This window comes from Alligator mississippiensis, chromosome 2 (assembly GCF_030867095.1).
Source record: "Alligator mississippiensis isolate rAllMis1 chromosome 2, rAllMis1, whole genome shotgun sequence".
NCBI lineage: Eukaryota > Metazoa > Chordata > Crocodylia > Alligatoridae > Alligator > Alligator mississippiensis.
This window is the reverse complement of record NC_081825.1, coordinates 61,374,702-61,394,673: the sequence shown is the minus strand read 5'-3', so window position 1 is coordinate 61,394,673 and position 19,972 is coordinate 61,374,702. Positions and strand designations below refer to the sequence as shown.

The 19,972-nt window shown below is 40.0% G+C and overlaps 1 protein-coding gene across 5 annotated transcripts in view; it reads right to left on the bottom strand.

Annotated features, from left to right (window-relative positions):
- Positions 1-5,594: 5,594 nt before the first annotated feature.
- The window catches only part of PAICS (phosphoribosylaminoimidazole carboxylase and phosphoribosylaminoimidazolesuccinocarboxamide synthase), a 71,624-nt gene continuing 57,246 nt past the window's right edge, over positions 5,595-19,972 (bottom strand). For all 5 annotated transcript variants that reach the window (XM_019481270.2, XM_019481272.2, XM_019481273.2 and 2 more), the window contains 7 exons: positions 16,324-16,502; positions 11,823-12,002; positions 11,603-11,716; positions 9,070-9,153; positions 8,802-8,982; positions 7,368-7,526; positions 5,595-6,821 (listed from right to left, as the gene is read on the bottom strand). In XM_019481270.2, coding sequence (XP_019336815.1) covers positions 6,655-6,821; positions 7,368-7,526; positions 8,802-8,982; positions 9,070-9,153; positions 11,603-11,716; positions 11,823-12,002; positions 16,324-16,502 — 1,064 coding nt within the window. In that variant the 3' untranslated portion in view covers positions 5,595-6,654. The remainder of the gene's footprint in view (positions 6,822-7,367; positions 7,527-8,801; positions 8,983-9,069; positions 9,154-11,602; positions 11,717-11,822; positions 12,003-16,323; positions 16,503-19,972) is intronic.

Below are 19,972 nucleotides of genomic sequence, written 5' to 3'. Positions count from 1 at the left end.
AAAGCTCTCCTCCCCCTCCCCTCAGGAAAGGGGCATGACTTTATTTCTCCTGCTGCCTCCTGATTGGTGGATGGGCTCCACTAATCAAAACAGCAGGATCTCAAGCCTGGGACTCAACCCAAGCTCTGACAGGTGAGCCTGCTACATTATGCTTGTATTATATGCTCTGCCATTTGGATCAAAGTGGTGAACTTATGTCACACTCAAAACTATTGCTCATGATTTTTCCTGTTTGCCTAAAACTATCCTTAAGTTTCAGGAAATGTTGAGTCTTAATTTCTGAACACTTATCTTGCTGATATTGTCTCATACCCAAGTCTTCATTAATGATGGCATACAGTGACCCAGTACTGAATGCCACTGCCTCTGTGCACCTGACTGATCTTTTATCATTCAGTCTTTCCAATTCAATCAAGTGGTTTGCATTAACTTGTTCTAATGTGATGGCCTCTCTAGGGCTTCCTGACCTTGGCTCAGTGCTGATTATGTTCCCCAGTTTTTTGGGGGAACATAATCCCTCTGTGGTGCCAGTATGTCGTCTTTAACTTTTTGGGATCAGATCTATCCTGTGGATGTGTAGAATCAGCACAATAAAAAAAAATGGAGAAAGGGGTGGGCGGGGGAATTTTTTTGACTGACTAATCTGACCTTGTGTAGGCTCTGCACAGATTTAAACAAAAATAATTGCTAATAAAAAATTTCATCAAGATACTGGTACTTTGATCTGTGAAACACTGGGCCCTCACATCTTATTAAATAAGCTAGGTTGGATACTTTTTGAGTGCCCTTTTAGTTTTCCTTTTATGTTTTCCTCTTATGCACCATAAGTGAAGAGGCACTGCAGAGCAGCTGTCATATAGTAAGTTCTCATATTGGTCATGCATTGCAATTTGTTTGTCCCTTCCTTGTTTATTAGTATTTCTCAGCTGCAAATTAAGGCTAGCCCTGACCTCAGTAGAATACAGTACTTAAGATACCTCTATAATTATATGGGGAGTTCTCAAATAAGGATAAGTTATATTAGCATCTGAATAATACACTTCCCACATTAAGACACACAAACAGCTTTGTCCAAACACTGTGGAAAACTTTAACATAGCAAGTTATGTCAGCAACTCCTTTTCTGCTTAAAGTATCAGGCTATGAGGTTGCTCTGCTACCACGTAGAAGATTGGCCAGTATCCAAACACTGGAATGGCTTACACTTCACGCTTTTAAATGGGCAGCAAGTACAAAGCATTAGTGTAATATGTACTTTTTATATTTAAAAAAAACAGCTACATTCATTATTGGTTTAAAATCCTTTGATGTCTTTAAAAGGAAGTACAATTTTACATAGTACATAGCTGAGTTCTGGACCTCATTACCACAAGAGGCTGTAGAGTCAGGTAATATAACCAGGTTCAGAAAGGGATTAGACAAATTCATGGAGGACAGGTCCCTAAATAGGTATGAAATAGAACAGTCAGGGATACATCCTCCAACATCCTTAAGCTAATGGTAGATGGCAAGGATGGATCATTTCAGCCTTGCCCTATCCATATACTCTCCCTTTAACACGTCTATTACTGCCACCATCAGAGATGGGATATTGGACTAGATGGGCTGTTGATCTGTGCCAGTGTGGCACTTATGATCTTGATATAATGATTTAAGAACATAAATATAATTCAAGAACATGTTGATCTGGGAGGAAACTGTCTTTCAAATGTTATGGCACAATTTCCCAAATAGATTTAAAAGTGAACAAATATACTACAGCAGACTAAAAAATGGTAAGGATTTGCCTGTTTCAGTCAACAAAAATAATGTGCTAGTTAGTCCTTTCCAATATGAAAGGACAAATGCTAGACTCCAGTTCTTTCTAGTGTTGAGTCTGTCTATCCTGTTAAACCATAGTACACTGACTACTGATATTCTGGGTATTTGCACTGAACTAGGGCAATGTGTCCCCAACTTTTTCAGTTAAGTTTGGTTGCTAGTACTTTGTAAAACTTTGAGGGTTTACAGCCATCTGTGTCCAGGGCAACTACAGCATTTAATACAATAATTAATGACAGATGTTTGACTTTACTATTGTATTCTACTGATGATTAGAGAATAAATGGCTCCATTTATATCTACCATACACCATTACAGGGGAAAGGATTTATTGGTTATAATATACTATGTTGTTAATGTTAACCACTGCTTTAGAAAATGTTGCAGCCCTTGCTTGCATGCATCTTTGGAAGTGCCACTTTCCCTGGCCAGTGTTGTCTGTGTAGGATTTTTACTCCTAAGTCTCAGAACTGTTCCATGAGATAGTGGGACTCTTCAAGTGCTAGAGGGGGCTTTGATCAGAAAGTTTCTTTACAGCTTCAGCAATTCTTCCAATTTCCCTGTAAGAGCTACAGTTACAGATAGTGTGCTTTTATTAAAAAAAGAGGAAAGCACACTGAAACTTACCTCCTCCCCAGGCTCGCTCCCACCACCTGCCACCAGGTGCCCCCCCGAGCCTGCGCTTTTCCAGGCTGAAGAGTCCCATGACTCTCAGCCTCTCTGCATAAGGCCTGTTCTCTAGCCCTCAGATCATGTGTGTGGCTCTCCTCTAGACTCTCTCAAGCTTCTCAACATCCTTCTTGAATTGCAGAGCCCAGAATTGGATGCAGTACTCCAGCTGTGGCCTACTTGAGAAGCATCTATAGATGCAAGCCAGGGTTTTATTTGCTTTACTAGCTGTGACATTGCATTGGTGGCTCATGTTCATCTTGTGGTCGGTCATGACTTCAATTCCTGCAAGTGGCGTTGGGCAAATCAGCAAATAAGTTTAGTCTGGACTGCTGTGTCCTATGGCTACATATTTTGTTTATAATACTCCTGTTTATGCTCAAATACAAATGAAAGTTACACAGTAGCACTTGATAGGAATGCCTTTCATTTCAAAGAGCATTTGACTCTCAGAAATAAAATGAAACGTGCTACTTTACACAGAAAATGTTATGATGAAACCCGAACAACAGGTCAAAGATGAGTAGAACTGCCAAAAACTAGTAATAAGTTCAGTCTTAACAGATTGTAACAGCAAAAGCTATTTCTTGTATTAGATTTTCAACCTCTGCTACAAAAGCTTTGTGGTTGAAAAGCTTACAACAAACAAAACAGAATAAACAAAAACTCGCCCACTTCAGATTTGCCTGTTTTGTGAAACCAGAAAAGACTGGAGAAAGTAGGCCCTACCTCAAAAACAATTTGAGAGAAAACTCAAAAATCAAGAGGAGATGCAGGATATCGGTCAAACTTTTTCCTCAGAGAAAAAAAAAATAGGGTGTGTAAAAGTCTGTTGACCAGATTTTATCTGATGATTACTGAATGTGGTTATATCCATTAACCACAACTGAAACTAGCCAATAGAAATGGACCTCCAAAAATGTGGGTTTTTTAAAATAATTCTAGGGATAGCAGATTATTCTAGAAATGGAAAGTGGCTTTGTCTGCAGTTCACAGCAATTAGTGTATGCATCAAAAGAACAAGGATTGAACACAAAACACAATACTGCCCATTTGGTACAGAGACTACACATTTTCCAAAACAGGGAATTAACTGATTAGTAGCCATTAATTTCAGCCCTGTCAAATTTGTCGTATTACCGAAGGAGACTTCAGTTGATCCACATTTTTAAAAATGCACCTCATGGCAAACAGGCTGGCGATTTCTTTCTTCAGTGACTTAGTGAAAACTTGTCCAAGTCAGTTCCTTAGTGATCCTTTAACCTGCCAGTTCAACAGACTTTAAAACACAGAGACAAATTTGGTCCCCAAAGGGGAACATTTGTAAACACCACCAGGCTTATCATTAATAGGGGCTTGCTGGACTGGGTGGTGCCTACTAAGCCACAAACTAACTTTCTTTCTTATCTACCATGCTTACCTTTCACATTAGAAAAAAAGGGCTCAAAGTTCATTAGCACTTTGGTTCTTCTGTGCCTGCCTCAGAGGTTTGACAATTTTGTAGAAGTACAATTATGATACAACAACACTAGCTATAAAACATGTGCTGCATTCGTATTATTAATTTGATTACAGCTAAACACTCTCATGTACATGCAGGGTGTCAGAAACTGTGTTGTCAACAGCATGGATCCAGGTAGCAAACTACATAGGTTATATTGCACTTGCAGTAAGGGGCCATGTTTAAATCCCTGTTGTGCTGTACACCAGAAGTCAGCAACCGAAGTCTGGCCCATGAAGAGATTGGATCCAACCTGCCGAAGCACACCCTGCACATGCCTGCCTGCCTCTGCCATGTGCTGCTCCACTGTTCAGTAGGCAGCTGCCCTACCTCCATCCACTCTGTGCTGAGGGGTACTTTGTTGCCCTGCTACTGTAGCCTCCACTGAACCTCTCCACCAAATTAGTTGTTCCTCAGAGTACAAGCAGAGGTAGCCCTCATCACAGAGCAGGGAAGGCTGGGACAATCCAGAGGTCAGCTGTGGCCCCACAATTCTTAAAAGGTTGCCCAACCTTCGTAATATACTCTCCAGCTAAAGCATCATGGGAAGATGCAGAAAGCAGGGTTTGCTTGTTGACTATCACTGTCCAATTTTCTACAGAAAGTTACTGTAGCTTTGTTTTACAGCTTATCTAACCACACCAAAAAAAAACCCAACCTTCCCACCCCACTTAAAAAAAATCAAAAGATAGATCATGCTGGGAAGCAGATACTTAAAAATAAAAGCCTATTCATATAAGACAAGCATGTGGCAAGGTCAAAAGTACTAGATCCCATTTCCAATGGTTTTGCTCAGTCAGCCAGTAATAAGGAAAATAATCCAGCTTTACACAGCAGTTGGATAGCCTCACAAGTGTCAGCTTAGAAGCTACTTAGAAAGATATAGAATGTTCTAATCAAACTGGTGTAAAAGCAATTGTAAATGCATATGGAAACAGGCACATACACAATACACCTATTAGTTTTGGACAGTTTTATAAATCCAACTTTATACTAGAATCTATGTATATTCATAACAGCAGCAAAATGAGTGTATTGTTACAGGAAGTGTGTATTACAAACAAATATACCAAATGATTGCGTTTAAAAGGCATGTTACAAATCTGTAAACTTAAAGCTACGTACCCTATAACATTCAGCCATTCCCATCTATTAGTAATTTGGTAAACTAGGACACCTGTGTTTAACACAGGTCTGGTTTCAATATAGATGACCAAAAATCCCTATAATACAGAAAAAATGCCTATTGGCATCAAACACCTAGTATAAACCAATTCCTGAACCCACACTGGGACCAGAGGTTCCTTGTTCCTTTCAACATACATCAATTGAGAACTATGAAGATCACGGTGTGCATCTTGTTAGTAGAGAAAAGGCTTACATGTGAAAATTGCATCTATTCCATGCAACTACTAAGAATTACTATGACACCATTTTGTCCCATGCTTGTAAAAAAAAAGTCTATGAATTTAGTTGTACTGCATTCATTGTTTTTTTGTTGGAAACAATCATTTTAAATCTATCCAATACGGTATACAACTTATACTTGTAGAAACTATCCAAGGAATTTATCTATTAAAGAAGCACCTTTATGAGACAAGTGTACATTTTAAATAGTTTATTTGTAATGCTGAAAGGATGCAATGTTACATGAATTAGGAAATTGCATACCTGTTAGAATCAATACCTCATTAAAAACAGACAAGTTATTTGTGTGAAGAATCTCTTCAGTATTTGCTGACATACAATTTATTTGCACCTGCACTTTGATAAAATTTCCATAGCAACCAACTTAGAGAGGGGGAAGATTATCTCTCAAACAATCCAAATTCCTCTAAAAATTGTTTGAAGACATCATCTAGGATATCAGAAGCCAGTTAAAGCAAGAAACAGCTAAATGGAAAATACTCTTCTGTGATTAAGAGGGCAAAAGGCTTAAATTGTTAAGAAAATAGGCAAAGTCCTAGTTCTGCGTTCCTATTTACACTGCTCCAGGGTCATCTCTTGTCCATAGCTGGATAAGGAGCCTTAGCATTAACAGATCACTTCAGGAAGTATTGCAAGCTAGACTGTTAGTGTCTTTCAATAGGGCCAGTATTCTTACATATGCTCCTACCTGCCCCTGATAGGAAGGCTTGATGTCCAAGCACATTCCAAAACTATTTTCCAGCTAGGATTGCAAGCTTTTGCTATGTTATTGCTATGGGAGCACAGATTTTCATAACTGAGAGCAGAGGAACAATAAAGCATGTTTTGTTTTGTATGAAGCAGTCCATTTGAGTTAATAAATCTGAGACTTATCAGTAATACTATTCTATAGTAATACTGTTAAGGGAAAAAGTAATAGATTCCAGCATAGATTGTACTAAACCATTACTCTGACACTAATGTTGAATGCAGCCAACAGTATACACTGAGAAAGGCAAAAAAGGATTATTCTGAGAAAGGATAGTTACAAATATTTGATCAATATTTGGACAATGCTTTCATGTTAAAAAAAAGAGGCTAATTGCAGACTTGAGCAACTATCCTGACAAAACACTCTCTTATACAAGAAAGAATTTAGGATTTCCATCTCATCCAAAAGAAAATTTTAGTGTGAAAACAAATGTGCACGTGCCATTGTTTCTGAGTAGCCAATATTTGTTGGTTTCTTTAACCATTTACAAGGTGCATTCTCTAAGTTTTTTATCAGCCTGTTTCAAGGAGATCCATGTATTTAACATGCTCGAACGCAGCTTGGCCCACACCAAGTGATTACTTAAACCAAAGATCTGGGCAGCAAACTGGGCAGCTCCCTCAGGTGAGAGTATAGTGGAACAGCCAAGACCTAGAAAAAAAAAGAGGTATACCTGTTACTAAAACAAGTCTTATTATAGGCATTAAAACTTTGTTTTAATGCCCCCCCCCAAGCTGTCATCTAACAAGTAGTTTTTCAGCCCACAAATGTTACTGTAGGATTTAGTTACTTTCTCTAATCTAACTTCTAGTTCCCTTGTCATTCTTTTGTTTTCTTACTGTAAACTGCCTTGAGCCTTTGTTGGGAACAGCAACATACAAATCAATTTAATATTTAAAAGACAGAATATAGAAGTCATGCCACCAAGACCCCAGTTCTTACACTTAGTTTAAGAAGTTAGTCTGTTTTCAGACTAACATAACTAACCACCTCTGTCTAAACCTGGAAATGGCCATTTTACTGACACTAGTTGATCAAGATGTGTCCCAAACCGTTTGCAGCACTGGTTTAACTATCAATTTAGATGGGACAAAGCAAGGTTTTCAGCACTATTAGAGAAGGGCAATTTAGCTAGCTATTACAGCAGGTGTATTTGCTGTCTTTCCCAAATATTTAGTTCAGCATGATTCCTCTTACCACTGGGTAGTCTAAGAGAAGACCACACATCCTGAGCACCCCAATCTGCAGATAGTGGAGGACAGTTGACGACTGGATATGCAGTGTTACCAGACATCACTGGTCCCAGACCATTGCTTCTGCCTGCTACTGCCACAAACACAATTGGGATTCCATCACCTAAGACACAGAAGTGTTCATAAGGAAATATCAAAAGCTTTATACTTTTTTCCCCTTCCTCCATGTTTTTTTTTGGAAAAGTTTTGGATCTCAACAAGGAACCTATAGAAATTTGGATAACTCACTGTACTTGAACTACAGCCTTAATTTCCATCTTTTCCTAAATACCAAGTCAAATTCTCCCAAGTTCGTTATTTTTACCCTGATTTCAACAAGCAAAAGACTAAAACAAATACCCCTTTCCTGCCCTCTCTTTCAAGCAGGGGAACAAAACCCTTAAGACCAAAGATAGATACTGCCTAATAATTCATTAAATCTATTACCAGAGATTCAAGAGAAACAATGAAAATAATTTAACATTTGTTCTGCGTTCTACAGGCCAAAGTTTGTAGGCCTTCATTTTAACCTACATCTGCAAAAATCTGCACTTTCACCAACTAGGTTAACTCCTAAATAGTCCTATGCAAAGATAGTATTTGGTTTTGAATAAGTTTTTCTGTTACGGAATATGTATATTAATGCCACAAGCTACTTCAGTTGACTCATTTATTGCTCTGCTTTCATTCTCTGAAGCTCTCCAACAGCTCCTCCTTGTTTCAGCTTGAGGAAGGATACTTGCCATCTTTGGTTTAAATTCACTGTATGCAAAATACAGGGAGGGTGAGAGGGGAAGAGGGAAGGGAAAGCAATATGGCAGTCTTAAAAAAATCATTTTTTTCTTTTGTGACAAAATATGGAGCAATAATCAGGTCATGGATATTATCAAGATCTAGGCAAGCTTATCTGCTGGGCTAGACGGAGAAGTTGATTTTTTGATGCGTTAGAGAGACTGTGGAGTCCCCCATGGTTCAGTGGTAGAATCTTTGTCTGACACCCAGGAGGCTGGCTTCGATTCCTAGACACTTACACAACTACAGCCATGGAGACACCAAATGTCTGGATTTTGGATTCTGTCTCAGTGGCCTAAAGAGTGGGGGGGGGAGGAGGAATGAAAAGTATGGGCAGCCTCCATTCCTCAAAACTCTTTCCTAGGCATACATGTCAAAGGTCTGGACAACCTTTCACTCTTATACCATGATATGGAGGGATTGATGGTTGCCAAAACCAACCCTAGAAAGGCTGTAACGTCTGGACAGGAGGGTGTATCTAAATCTATTTAGTTAGCAAATGCAGAATGTTTCCTGTGGCATTTCACACCAAGATAAAAAAGAGATTCTTGGCACAGCTTGGCAAAGTTACCAATTTTATCTAAACACATTGTTATTGGGGGTTTACCTTCATACTCCGACTTGATTCTCAGAGTTTCATCTGGCCCTTTGTGAGCAGATGTCACACGTAATTCACAAGGAATTCCAAAGTTTGCACATGACTTTTTGATCTTTTCACAGTGACTAAGATCAGAAGGTGATCCCATTAGCACCACAACTCTCCCTTGGCTCTTTGTCTTCAACAGCAACTAGAAAGGAAGAGGAAAATAAACATGATTAAACACAGTTCACAAGGTTGTCAAGTACAGTGCTTTATTAGTGTAAAGAAGGAATACCTCCACTCTTTCTGCAACCCATTCAAAGTTTCTCTTAACCATCTGCAGTGCTTCTGGAGTCACTTCTTTTAGGTCACGGTAAGACTGAAAGATATAAAAATAGACAGGTTACCAGTATTTGGAAGTGCAGATATTTGGTGCAAAATTAAAATATTGTAAGTACTTTAACAAGGTGCAACTCCAACCCCCTCATTCCCAGAGGGCTGTATGCTAGTTGTCAGACACTTGCTTTCTTGTAAGATATATAATGCAATAGATTCCTACTCCTTTAGTCTAGGCCAACCTGAGGACAAGGGAATCCCTTCATCCCAAATTTTAGAGCCATTACATCCTACAAGCAGCAATGCCTCCAGTCCCAACACCCCCAATTCAATCATTTTCTGACTGAAGACTGTTCTTAGCTGGTTAACATGTACAACAGCAGCTCTCTCATGCCTGTTTAGAACTGGAGGCTTTGACCACAGCAGGACATACCCAACTTGTGTGGTTCAGTTGCAGAATATCAGTGTTGTTAGTGGGAAGTTATTCATTAAAACAAAGACAAGACAGGGATTAGTCTAAGAATTGTATGGAAAGAAAGAACTAGCTAAAAGGGGGACCCAATTATGACAATTACTGAGCTGGAGGATATTTTCAAGTTTGTGACTGATTTTGCTTAATCTTTTTAAACAGTGTTAGCACAAGCAGAACCATGCTAATGAAGTTAGATGATGATGCAAGTTTGAGATGCACTCGCCCTCCTCTATAGTGACATCTTTCAAGATTTAAGAGTGATGCTATTCAAAATGCAAGATCATGCATTTAAAGACCAAATTATAAGAATTTCTGATATTATGTATAAACTCATCAGCTAGGAAAAGGAGACCTAAGGATTATCCCACCACAGGATCTAAGACTGGAAAAATGTAAATGTAAGTATTGTGAGAGTAAATAGAGGAGGTGCAGTGGAGAGCCAGTTGAGAGGGAAGCGCCGATACCATTGTATAAAGTACAGGCAAGACTTCATCTGCAATACTGTGTACAGTTATGGTTAGCAGGCTCAAGATAAAAGGCCTCAAACTGAAAAGGTGCAGGATTATTTATTAGTCATGTCATTCCCCTGATGATCCTATCTGATGAGAGGAGACTAAGCTCACCAAGCATCCTCTCATTTCTTTATCCCAGGGAAAAAAAGGCCAAGAAAATATAATTGTTCTCTCTAACCAAATTAAGAGGACAAACACCAGTTAACTGACCTGAAAGGACAGTATTAAACACAAGAACAAAAAATAAATTTTATTCATGATCATTTTATACCCAAGCTGGCAATATCACAGGAGTGAGGTTGCAGACAAGCTTCCCAACAGGTGCAATAGTGGCATCGCAAGCCTTATAAAACTAGCTTGAGACAGCACTTTGACCAATTTATGAAAAGAGATTATAGGTTGTGGCTGCCTCCGATGGCAGGGAAGGGACTATGTCCCAAGAGGTCCCTTTCATCCATGTCTATTGTCAAGTTGTGTAGAGCAGTCTTTTACAAGAGGAGCCAATCATCACCCTAATGGTAGCCATCACCACAATAACTATTTGTGGAAGCATTTTGGTACATTTTAATGGAAAGTTGTTCTAAAGCTGCTTTCAAATCTCAGTTCATTAGTAATGGCAATAGAAAACTAGTTTCCAATTTGGATTTTCACATGCATATAATATAGCAGCTTCTGAACGTCAGAGTCCATATAATTTGGTAAGTATCAAGAATGACAAAAGCCCCATGACAGCAACATGTCTAACTAAGCAGCTTAGCTTAGGTATTACAGTGATTCTCAACTTTTTTAGACTTGAGAGACACCTTCTTAGACTTGAAGCACCCTTAGAAAATGCCAGCTCTTGCTTGTTTTTTTACTATGGAAAAACAGAACAATTTTTCTGTTGAAGAGAACTCAGAAAGCCCAGAACAGGTCAGAATGTTTGCAACACTATGGATTCTTATTTAAGCCCTCTGGGGTTTACCTTGTGAATCATGTGGAGGTGTCTGCACACTTAACAGTGCTAACATTGCCTAGCACTCCACAGGACCCTTAAAAGGATCTTGTGACACACCGGGATGCCAAAGCACCCTGGTCGAGAATTACTGCTCTAGGAAGTATCAATTTAATAAAGTCAAAATGGGACAAACTGGTCTGGGCAAACCCAGAGGCACTGCAAACAGACAGACCTTGGACTCATTTCCTTTGTAACACATGCTTTTGCCTCTTAAGGTATAAAATTAATAGCTGCACATTCTGAATGGTTACTTTTATGCTAGATCTGGAGGTCCACACTGCACAGGATGTTCTGGAACAGTTAAATCTGCTGTTGGCAAGTCTGTTAAAAAGAGACACAAGCATTCTCAACATAAGGTTCCTTAAGCATTCTACCGTTAAGAGTCGCAGATGATCTTTGTAACTGACTTCAGTGGAATCAGACTCCAAATGCCTTTTGTAAAGTCCTGTCAAAAGTGACAGGTTTGTTTTTATTTGCAATTCAAATGCAAGAATGAAGAATAAGACATCACCTGCTTGTCCTTCTGCTGGCTTCGATCACCAGATGGCCACAGCCTCCAAGAATCATTATCGATAACATCAGCGAGGACAATTTCCTTTGTAGACATGTTAACACCAAATTCAACCTAGCAAAACCACAAGAGATTTAATTTTCAGGAGCTGTAGAGTGATATCAGACTTCTAAACACTATTTTCAGGGCCCCAGTCTAGAAGAATCAGGTTCTCTTATACCTTCAGGTCTACTAGCATGCAGTTCTGGGGTTGCCATGATTTCTCCAGTATCTCAAAAATAGCTTGTGTGGAGTGGGCCATAATATCCACTTCAGTTTGGCCAATGGTTAGTCCAGCAAAGCAGAACTTGGCTTCAATTAGCTGCTCCTCAGACCATTGTGGGTCATTATTGGCATCATCCTGATAAGGAGAACACACACATTAAAGGAGCAGCAAACAACAGCATCTGCATCAGGTTTTAGATCAGACTACTTGAACTGTAAATAAGAACAACTGGAATCCACTAACAGGTTTTGTACCTTTTTAAACAAATGAATGCTTTAGTAAAATGTTTAATGATTTAGTTGCAGGAGTATCTAGTAGTTTGCTAGAAAAACATTAATATCTTAAAACTTACTTCCAGAGGGTTCTTTACTTGAATACTAAATATGGGATGTGCAACAAGGAAAAAAAGTGGAGTTTACAATAAGGCATTAAACTTTTTAGCTCAGCAATCCCAAATCTGGTGTTTGGTACACATTTCTAGAAGCTCCATAACATTTTATATGGTTAACTAATTATCAAACAAATTAAATGCAAATCTCTGCTTGTTTCAGCTACATGTTATGAAAGCCTGCAATCTTATGTCTCTCATAGAAAGTACCCTATGAATCCCTAAGAAGAACCCAATACACACTTAATTCAAAACATAATTTTCACCCGCTAATTCTGAGGCATTCAACATATTATGCAATTCTTGGAATTTTAAAATGTTGCATTAGCCAAATGATATTTTCAGCTCAAATATTGAATACTAGAATAAAAATCTCCAAAAAGTAGATTTTGCTAGCCCATGTTATTGTCATAACGGTTATATACAAAGAAGTATGTTTCCCAGTCAGCTTTAAAATGTAGAAAGACTGTTTTTTATACTACTAAAGGCTCAGGCTTCTAATTGGTCAGATCCCTTAAAGCTCCTTTCCAACAAGAAAAAGCACTTCCAGGGGACATCTATGTTCATTAATGCACTTTAGGTAATGCGCATTAAATTTAGTACCTCTATTTTGATAGAAAAATGCACATTAGTATATTTAAATGAGCATTAGCTAAAAAGCACCATTTTGTGATGCTTTAATGCACATTAAGATAGCCTAATGAGCATTAAAGCACGTGTAGACATGCCCCCAAAGTTTCACAAAAACCTAAGCCACATTCTTCTCCCTTCATGAGGCTGTCATGTTTGAACAGCACACAAGAGAGCAGAATGCAGTTTTATAGGGACCACCTTCCCACAGCATGGAAATTCAAAGAGAAATCACCTGCTATCAAAAGCCCTTGAGCACTGTTGAAGAGCCAGCTTAACCACCCTTATCACCTTGCTCCATTTTGCCTACCAAACAAGGCTAGGAAGAGATAATCCCAGATACCACAGTTCCCCAATCAAGCAGTGTAGGGATGTGACTGGGCACCTGGGGCAAAGCAGAAACAATGACTTCTGTTTAATGATTGTGAATGTGCAACTGCCAGCAGCACCCCTTTTTTGCCTCCTACCAAGCCAGCCTCCCTGGCAGTTGGTCCTACTGCCCTGCTCCACCAGTTACACCATGCTTTTAAGTCTTGTGTCACAAGCAGAGAACCTAATGCCTCCATTAAGTGCCCAAACATGTTGACTCTATGAAAGATCATGGATAAACTTTATCACATTATATGAGATCTACTAGCAACCTGCTTTCTCAGAAACCTTAAGGATGGATAGACGATTGCTTATGAACATCAGTCACTGAGCACTGAAACAATCTTATGCTGTTAAAATTTGCATTCCAATTCAAAACCTCAGTGAACAAATATTCTACATATCACTGATCAATAAATCCACATAAAACCTGATAGCCATTTGGAAAATTATTTTGCCATGACTTGGTGATCTCAACAGTATTAAGGATACAAATCTTGGGCAGTTGGGGTACACATTGTTTTTGGTTACCTGTTGGAAGTAACAACGAGTACTTTACGGAGCAATGAGTATACTGACAACACAAAGGGAAAAAGCCTTTTTTTGTTTCTTGCCACCTTTAATTACACATTTAAAGGGTGGGCAGGTTTTGATTGATTGCTACCAAACAGTTTTTAAATTCAATTAAAACTGTTCTTATTGAAGTTTTTGTTGCACTACTCGAGGCTATTTCACAAGCAACTTTGTTGTGATTAAATAAAGGTAGCCAGTCTTCAGAATAATCTACTTAAAATTAGCCAATTATGACAAGCATTGTACAGCCTTATTGTGATTAAAATGCAATTCAATCAACTCCTTCAGCTCCTAGTTTCTTCTTTAGCCATTTTAATAGTAGATGTTGGGGAACCACAGCTTCCTCCAGTTGATACCAGCTAGATAACACTCTTCTTGCTACTTGAGGTTAAGAGTCTTGTGTTATAGTGAACTACCATAAACATGTTCTCTGTAAAAGGCTGCATTTGTTTCATATTTTTTCCCTTCAAAAGCACTGTGTGTTCAGGGCGCACAGGCTTAAACAACTGCAGCATTACTACCTGAACCAGAAGTTTAAGCATTAATTTATGTCCATTTGAAAGAAGCTTCCCTTCTCACTAAGGGAAAGAACAAGAGTGCACGTGCGCATCCATGTGCGTGTGCACACACATGGATACAAGTTATAATCCCTATTAGACCCTTTAGAATTCTCCCCTCTCCTTGTTCTCAGGTTTTCCAATTAGTTAGTTAACAAACTATCCTTTGAGCTCCTAAATGTTAAGCAACAAGATACCCTGTGAGTGAAATGAGGCCAATTTTCCCTCTATTGGTAAAGCAGACTGCCTCTACAGCACAACACTTACCCAGAACAAAACATAACATAAGAATATAAGACATGCCATTTACTGGGTCAAATCATAGGTCAGATCATTGCCCAGTATCCTGTATCACAGTGGCAGAAAGTGGATATTGAAAAGTAGACTGAACTTTAAGGCTGTGCAAAGCTTCGTTCGCCAATTTGATTTTGGTAGAGATTTGGCCCGCCTTGGCGGCCAAATCTCCAAATCAAAATCAAATCACGAGACCCTTTAATCTCTCCAAATTGAACTGGAACCCTCTGAATTGATTCGGAGAGATTTGATGATTTGGACACAGACAGCTTTAAATGTTTTTTCTACATACCTCAAAGTACCAGGCAGCTCGTGAACACCAAGATGGTGGATGGAGTGTCCCACGGGAGCCCGGGGGGATCCCCAGCACACTCAGCAGCAGACCCGGAAGTGGACCAGAAGCATTTCCAGTTCACTTCTGGGTCTGCCACAGAGTGCGTGGGGACCCCCCCCCCCCCCCCCCCCAGCTCCTGGGTCTGGAGGGGCAGCTGGGGTGCCCCCTGCGGCTGATCGCTGAGCCAGGGGGGCACGGCGGGGATTCCCCATGCTCCTGTGGGACGCTCCATCCACCCTACCATCACAGCATTCACAAGCAATGCCTGGTACCTCAAGGTACATAGAGAAAAACATTTAAAGCTGTGTCTATAGTCGAATCGCTGCACTGGCATCTGAATCCGAAGATTTGGATTTGGCCAAATAAAATTGGGACAGTGATCCAAATCGAATCACTGTCCCTGATCTGTGCCGAATCCAAATCGAGTACAGCCCATTTCACACACCCCTAGTGAACTGGGTATACACTAGGGTGTACTGTTCACGCCCCCCCCCCCCCGGCCCTGGTTCCTCAAAGACAAAAAGGCATGTCTTTCACATGATCATGTGGCATATATTGTGAGATGTATAGTTACAGCCTATCCAGAGGTTCTCAATCTTGTGTTTAAGGGACATTTTAGTCAGATATTTTCTTACTGATGGAATTCCTCTCCTAACATGCTCTCTCCTTTCTTCTTGTCTGTGACACCCCCTCCCCATCCATCTGTGTATCAATACAATATCCCCTTTGCAGTTATAATGATAGAATACCTAAAGTAATAACATTAAACTATTTACTACATTTTAGCTGTCTTTACAAGGGAATTTAGAAATTGGCAATGAGAAGGATTCTGTAGCACATTACTAGCCAGCTTTCTAGACAACTGTGATATAGAACAATGGCTGAGAAGAACATTTTAGCTATGTTTGCAAAAACATACCAATAGATTTTTAAGAGCATGGTACTGACAAATTTCACTTCAATTTCAAATGGATGCCAGTCAGTTTAACACCCCCACCAAATCCTGAACCATGCTTCTGTCTAAAAGCACTACTTATTGTTAAAAAGCAAGAATAGTCAATTTACAGTCAGTTTTGTTATTTCCTTGGCACACTCATTTAGCTAGTATTTGTATACCTGCATCCAGCAGAGAAGAAACGTAACAGAATTAGAAAGCTACTAAAAGTGACAGAAGCAGATATTGTACCTCAAACTATTTTCAACGATCTTCACGTGTAAAACTGATGAGGACTCTACCTAGGCAACATTTTTTTACGTCTGTTTAAAAAAAATATAACTTCTAATTGACATGAGAAAAAGTGCATTATTTACCTTGTAAAACATCTCAATTTTGGGTGGGTAAAACTTATATCCTTCCTTGACGCCAGGGTTTCTTTTCAGGAAAGAGCCGGTAGCAACTCTTCTACATACCCATTCAATTGGGATCATTTCACAATGAGCTGCAATGAATGCAGTGTCACTGTGTTTTCTGACAAAAGCAGTTTTCATTCCTAGATAATAAAAATAAAAAAGACAACTCATTTCTACTGCTAAGTGCACATCTGACTGAACTGACAGTTACGAACATCATTGATCAAATCAACCATATAGCCAATAAAAATGTTTCACCAAACTATGATTCTCTGAAAACACTCCACATGTGTCTGTAGCTAAAACTATATGCTAAACTTCACTTCTAAGGGTACTCAGTAGAGATGCACTGATATAATCGGTCCATATCAGATCACCACCGATAAAAGGAAAGTTGAAAATTATAGGCAATAGGCTTTTTTTTGGCCAGAGTAGCCAATGTCATCAATAAATGCCATGTGCATGTGTGCAGCAAGGGATGTAGCCTGGTAGCGTGGAAAGCAGCCTCCTGCATGCAAGTCTGTCAGAGGGAAGGGGTGTGGGGGGGGGGGGTGCAGATTGAGACCCCCATGGTGAGGGAGGAAGTGAGGCTGGGGTAGGTGCTACCCAGCCAGGGTGGGGCATGAGATGGAATTGTGGGCGACTCACCCGGGGGACGCAGGGGCAGCTCCCCGCCTCTGTGCACACCCCTGGGGGAGGCATGGGGAGCATGTGTCCCCCAGATTTGCGCCCAGGGAGAAGGTGGGCTAGCCACTGTGGGCTTGGGGCTGTGCCAGCCTCCTCCTGGCGAAGAGGCTGGGCTGGGGCTGCAATCAGGGCAGGCAGGGCAGGGTGGGTGGCAGCACTACAGGGTGGGCTACAGCCACCCCAAAGTTCACCACAGCTACCCCATAGCCCCCCTTCCCAACACGGCCACCCGCCCAACCCCAAGTGCAGCCCCCCTACTAGGAAGAGGCCAGTGCAGCCCCCAGCCTGCAGTGGGCAGCCTACCCTCACCCCATGCAGAGGGTGGGAGCCCGTGCCCGCAGCCTGCGGGAGTGTGTGTGGCAGCAGGGAGCTGCTCTGCCCATGACACAGCATGGGGGAGCAGGGGTAGGGGGTTGTGGACCCAGGTATATAATGTCTTTAGTCTGGGGGAAAAAAAAATGTCCCTGGAACCTAACACCCCCCCCCATTTATATTAATTCTTATGGGGAAATTGGATTCGCTTAACATAGGTTCTTGAAAACTGCGACTTTAAGCAAAACTAACTATGATGTTAAGTGAGGAGTAGCTGTATATAAAACCAAAGTTACTGGTCCCAATGAATAACTTAAGCACTTCAACTTTCCAACTGGCTTCTTAAAATCACAACTGGCAAATGTCAGGAAGGAATGCAATTCAAAGGAAGCTTTGAAGGGAAAGTTTGAAAGAAAAATACACATCCAACCACACTGGCATTTTTTCCAAAATGTGATATGCTATGGCTTGCTATCTACAAAGGCTCTCAGTGGAAGATGCAGTAACTTACTGCATTTACTATTTCACAAACAACTTATTAACTAGATAATTTGAGAGAAAGTTATGAAAGAGGGGAAAAAGAAGAAGAAGGGAGTTGTCACTTTATCTTTTTGGTTTGGAAGAGAGACAGACAAGAGACCTGACTGATAACTTGCAAATGCTTTTTTAAAATAAATAATCTTCCCCGATCTTATAACAGGAAAAAACTACTGATTTAGTTTTTTAAACACAGGGGAAATGAGAGAGAGAGAGAGAGAGAATTATTCACCCATATACCAAGTGTTACACCAACCGTATTCATTCCTGTGTGCCTGAACCAGTAGGAATAGTGAATATTTAAAACAGCAGCCGATATGGGCAAATGGCTATTCCAAAAAATGATGATTCAGCATGTATTCTTTCCTCCATCCAGTGCCAAATCCCTCCCCTTCCCTACCAGGTTAAGCTAGTTTTCAAGTTCTCAATTACTAGGAAACTGCTGGAGACCAAAAACAGAATGGGCAGTGTCTAGCGAATCCAATTAGAAAAACAGACTAGACATCAGGAGGCGCTACACTTCAGTCAGGGTGGCTAGGATCTGGAACCAACTTCCAAGCGAAGGAGGTGCTGGCTCCTACCCTGGGGGTCTTTAAGAGGAGGTTAGACGAACACTTTGCTGGGGTCGTTTGACCCCAGTACTTTTTCCTGCCATGGCAGGGGGTTGGACTTGATGATCTGCTCGGGCCCCTTCCGACCCTACCAACTATGAAACAGCTTGTTACAAGTTGTACCAGATGTCTTTTTGATCCTATTCATGATTTAACTTGAACTTGGTTTTGAGGTTAAGGTTCTGTAATGAGTTAGGTCACAGTGGACAACCTGCAAACACTTTTTAAATAAAAAGTTAAAGTTTTGGATTTCAGGATTGATTTATAAAACGTGCTAGATCAAGTGCAGTTAAAACAAAATACTAAAGTGATGGGCAGACATGTTTAAAATCTTTGTAGGTTACCTGTCCAAGTAAAACAGATTTTTAAAGTCAATTAGTTCTCAAAAATCAAGTTCAGCCAGCTCCTTATTCATCCATGATAGCCAGCTAGGTAACTATGACATCTGAAGTAGTGGTATGGCAATTCTATAAAGCTGCCCATTCTTTAGTATTTAGAGCTCATCTACCCTGTCCTCACAAACATCAGCCCTTCTGGTGCTGACTATAATTTATGAAACAGCAACAAATCCACATGACATCAGATTTCTGGATGAGGTTCCCAAAATACTTTACTGAACGCTGTGCTGAGTGAGTTTGGTAAAGAATCAAGTGTTGTCATGTTCATTATTTAATATCAGGACAGGACAAGTTGGGACAAAACAGGGAGCTCCCTTTCCCAATCAAGGAACATGTTTGCAGTTCATTACCTGTACTGAACTGTGTTTTACCTCAAACATGTCATGGGGTACAATCAAGACATGTTATATGTAGTTTTTTTATGCACAACGTTACTTTTAAATGCGTGTCCAACACTGTGTATGCTTTTATTACAGCTTTCTTTTTCCCAAGACACTTTGAGTTGCAAATATTATAAGCTCAGACTAGTACATCAAAATTTCATAAAAAATGGAAGAACTCTTCGTTTATAGACACTTTATGTACCACTTACGACCTTGAAAAGAAGCTCAAACATAGAAGAGTTACGCAAAATAAGCAAATTGCCTGGCTGATAAGGCATTAGCATGACCTGTCATTTGTGCCAGTTAGTCACCAGATAACCAATTTGGGGGAAAAAAATTATATATATTTGCAACAGCATCTGCAAACAGCAAATGTGCCCTTGATATATATATATGTTTGCAGATGCTGTTGCAACTCTGGTTAGTTTACTTACCCTGGTCAGCTTATTAGAGGGAAGGAGGTTTTTCCTTATAACCCCTGATGAAAGAGGTTATCACATTTTTGTTTGAACACTTTTAAAAGAGGTCATCTTGCAAAAAGTGCAAAAGCCTAACACTAAGTGCCCTGTAGAGCCCAGTTACACTGGGGTCCCTACTTTTGAATATTTAATCCTTGGTTTGTTTTCAGAATTTGAAAATTCAGATCAAATTTGTTTTTACTTAAAGCTCTTTGTTCTTTTTT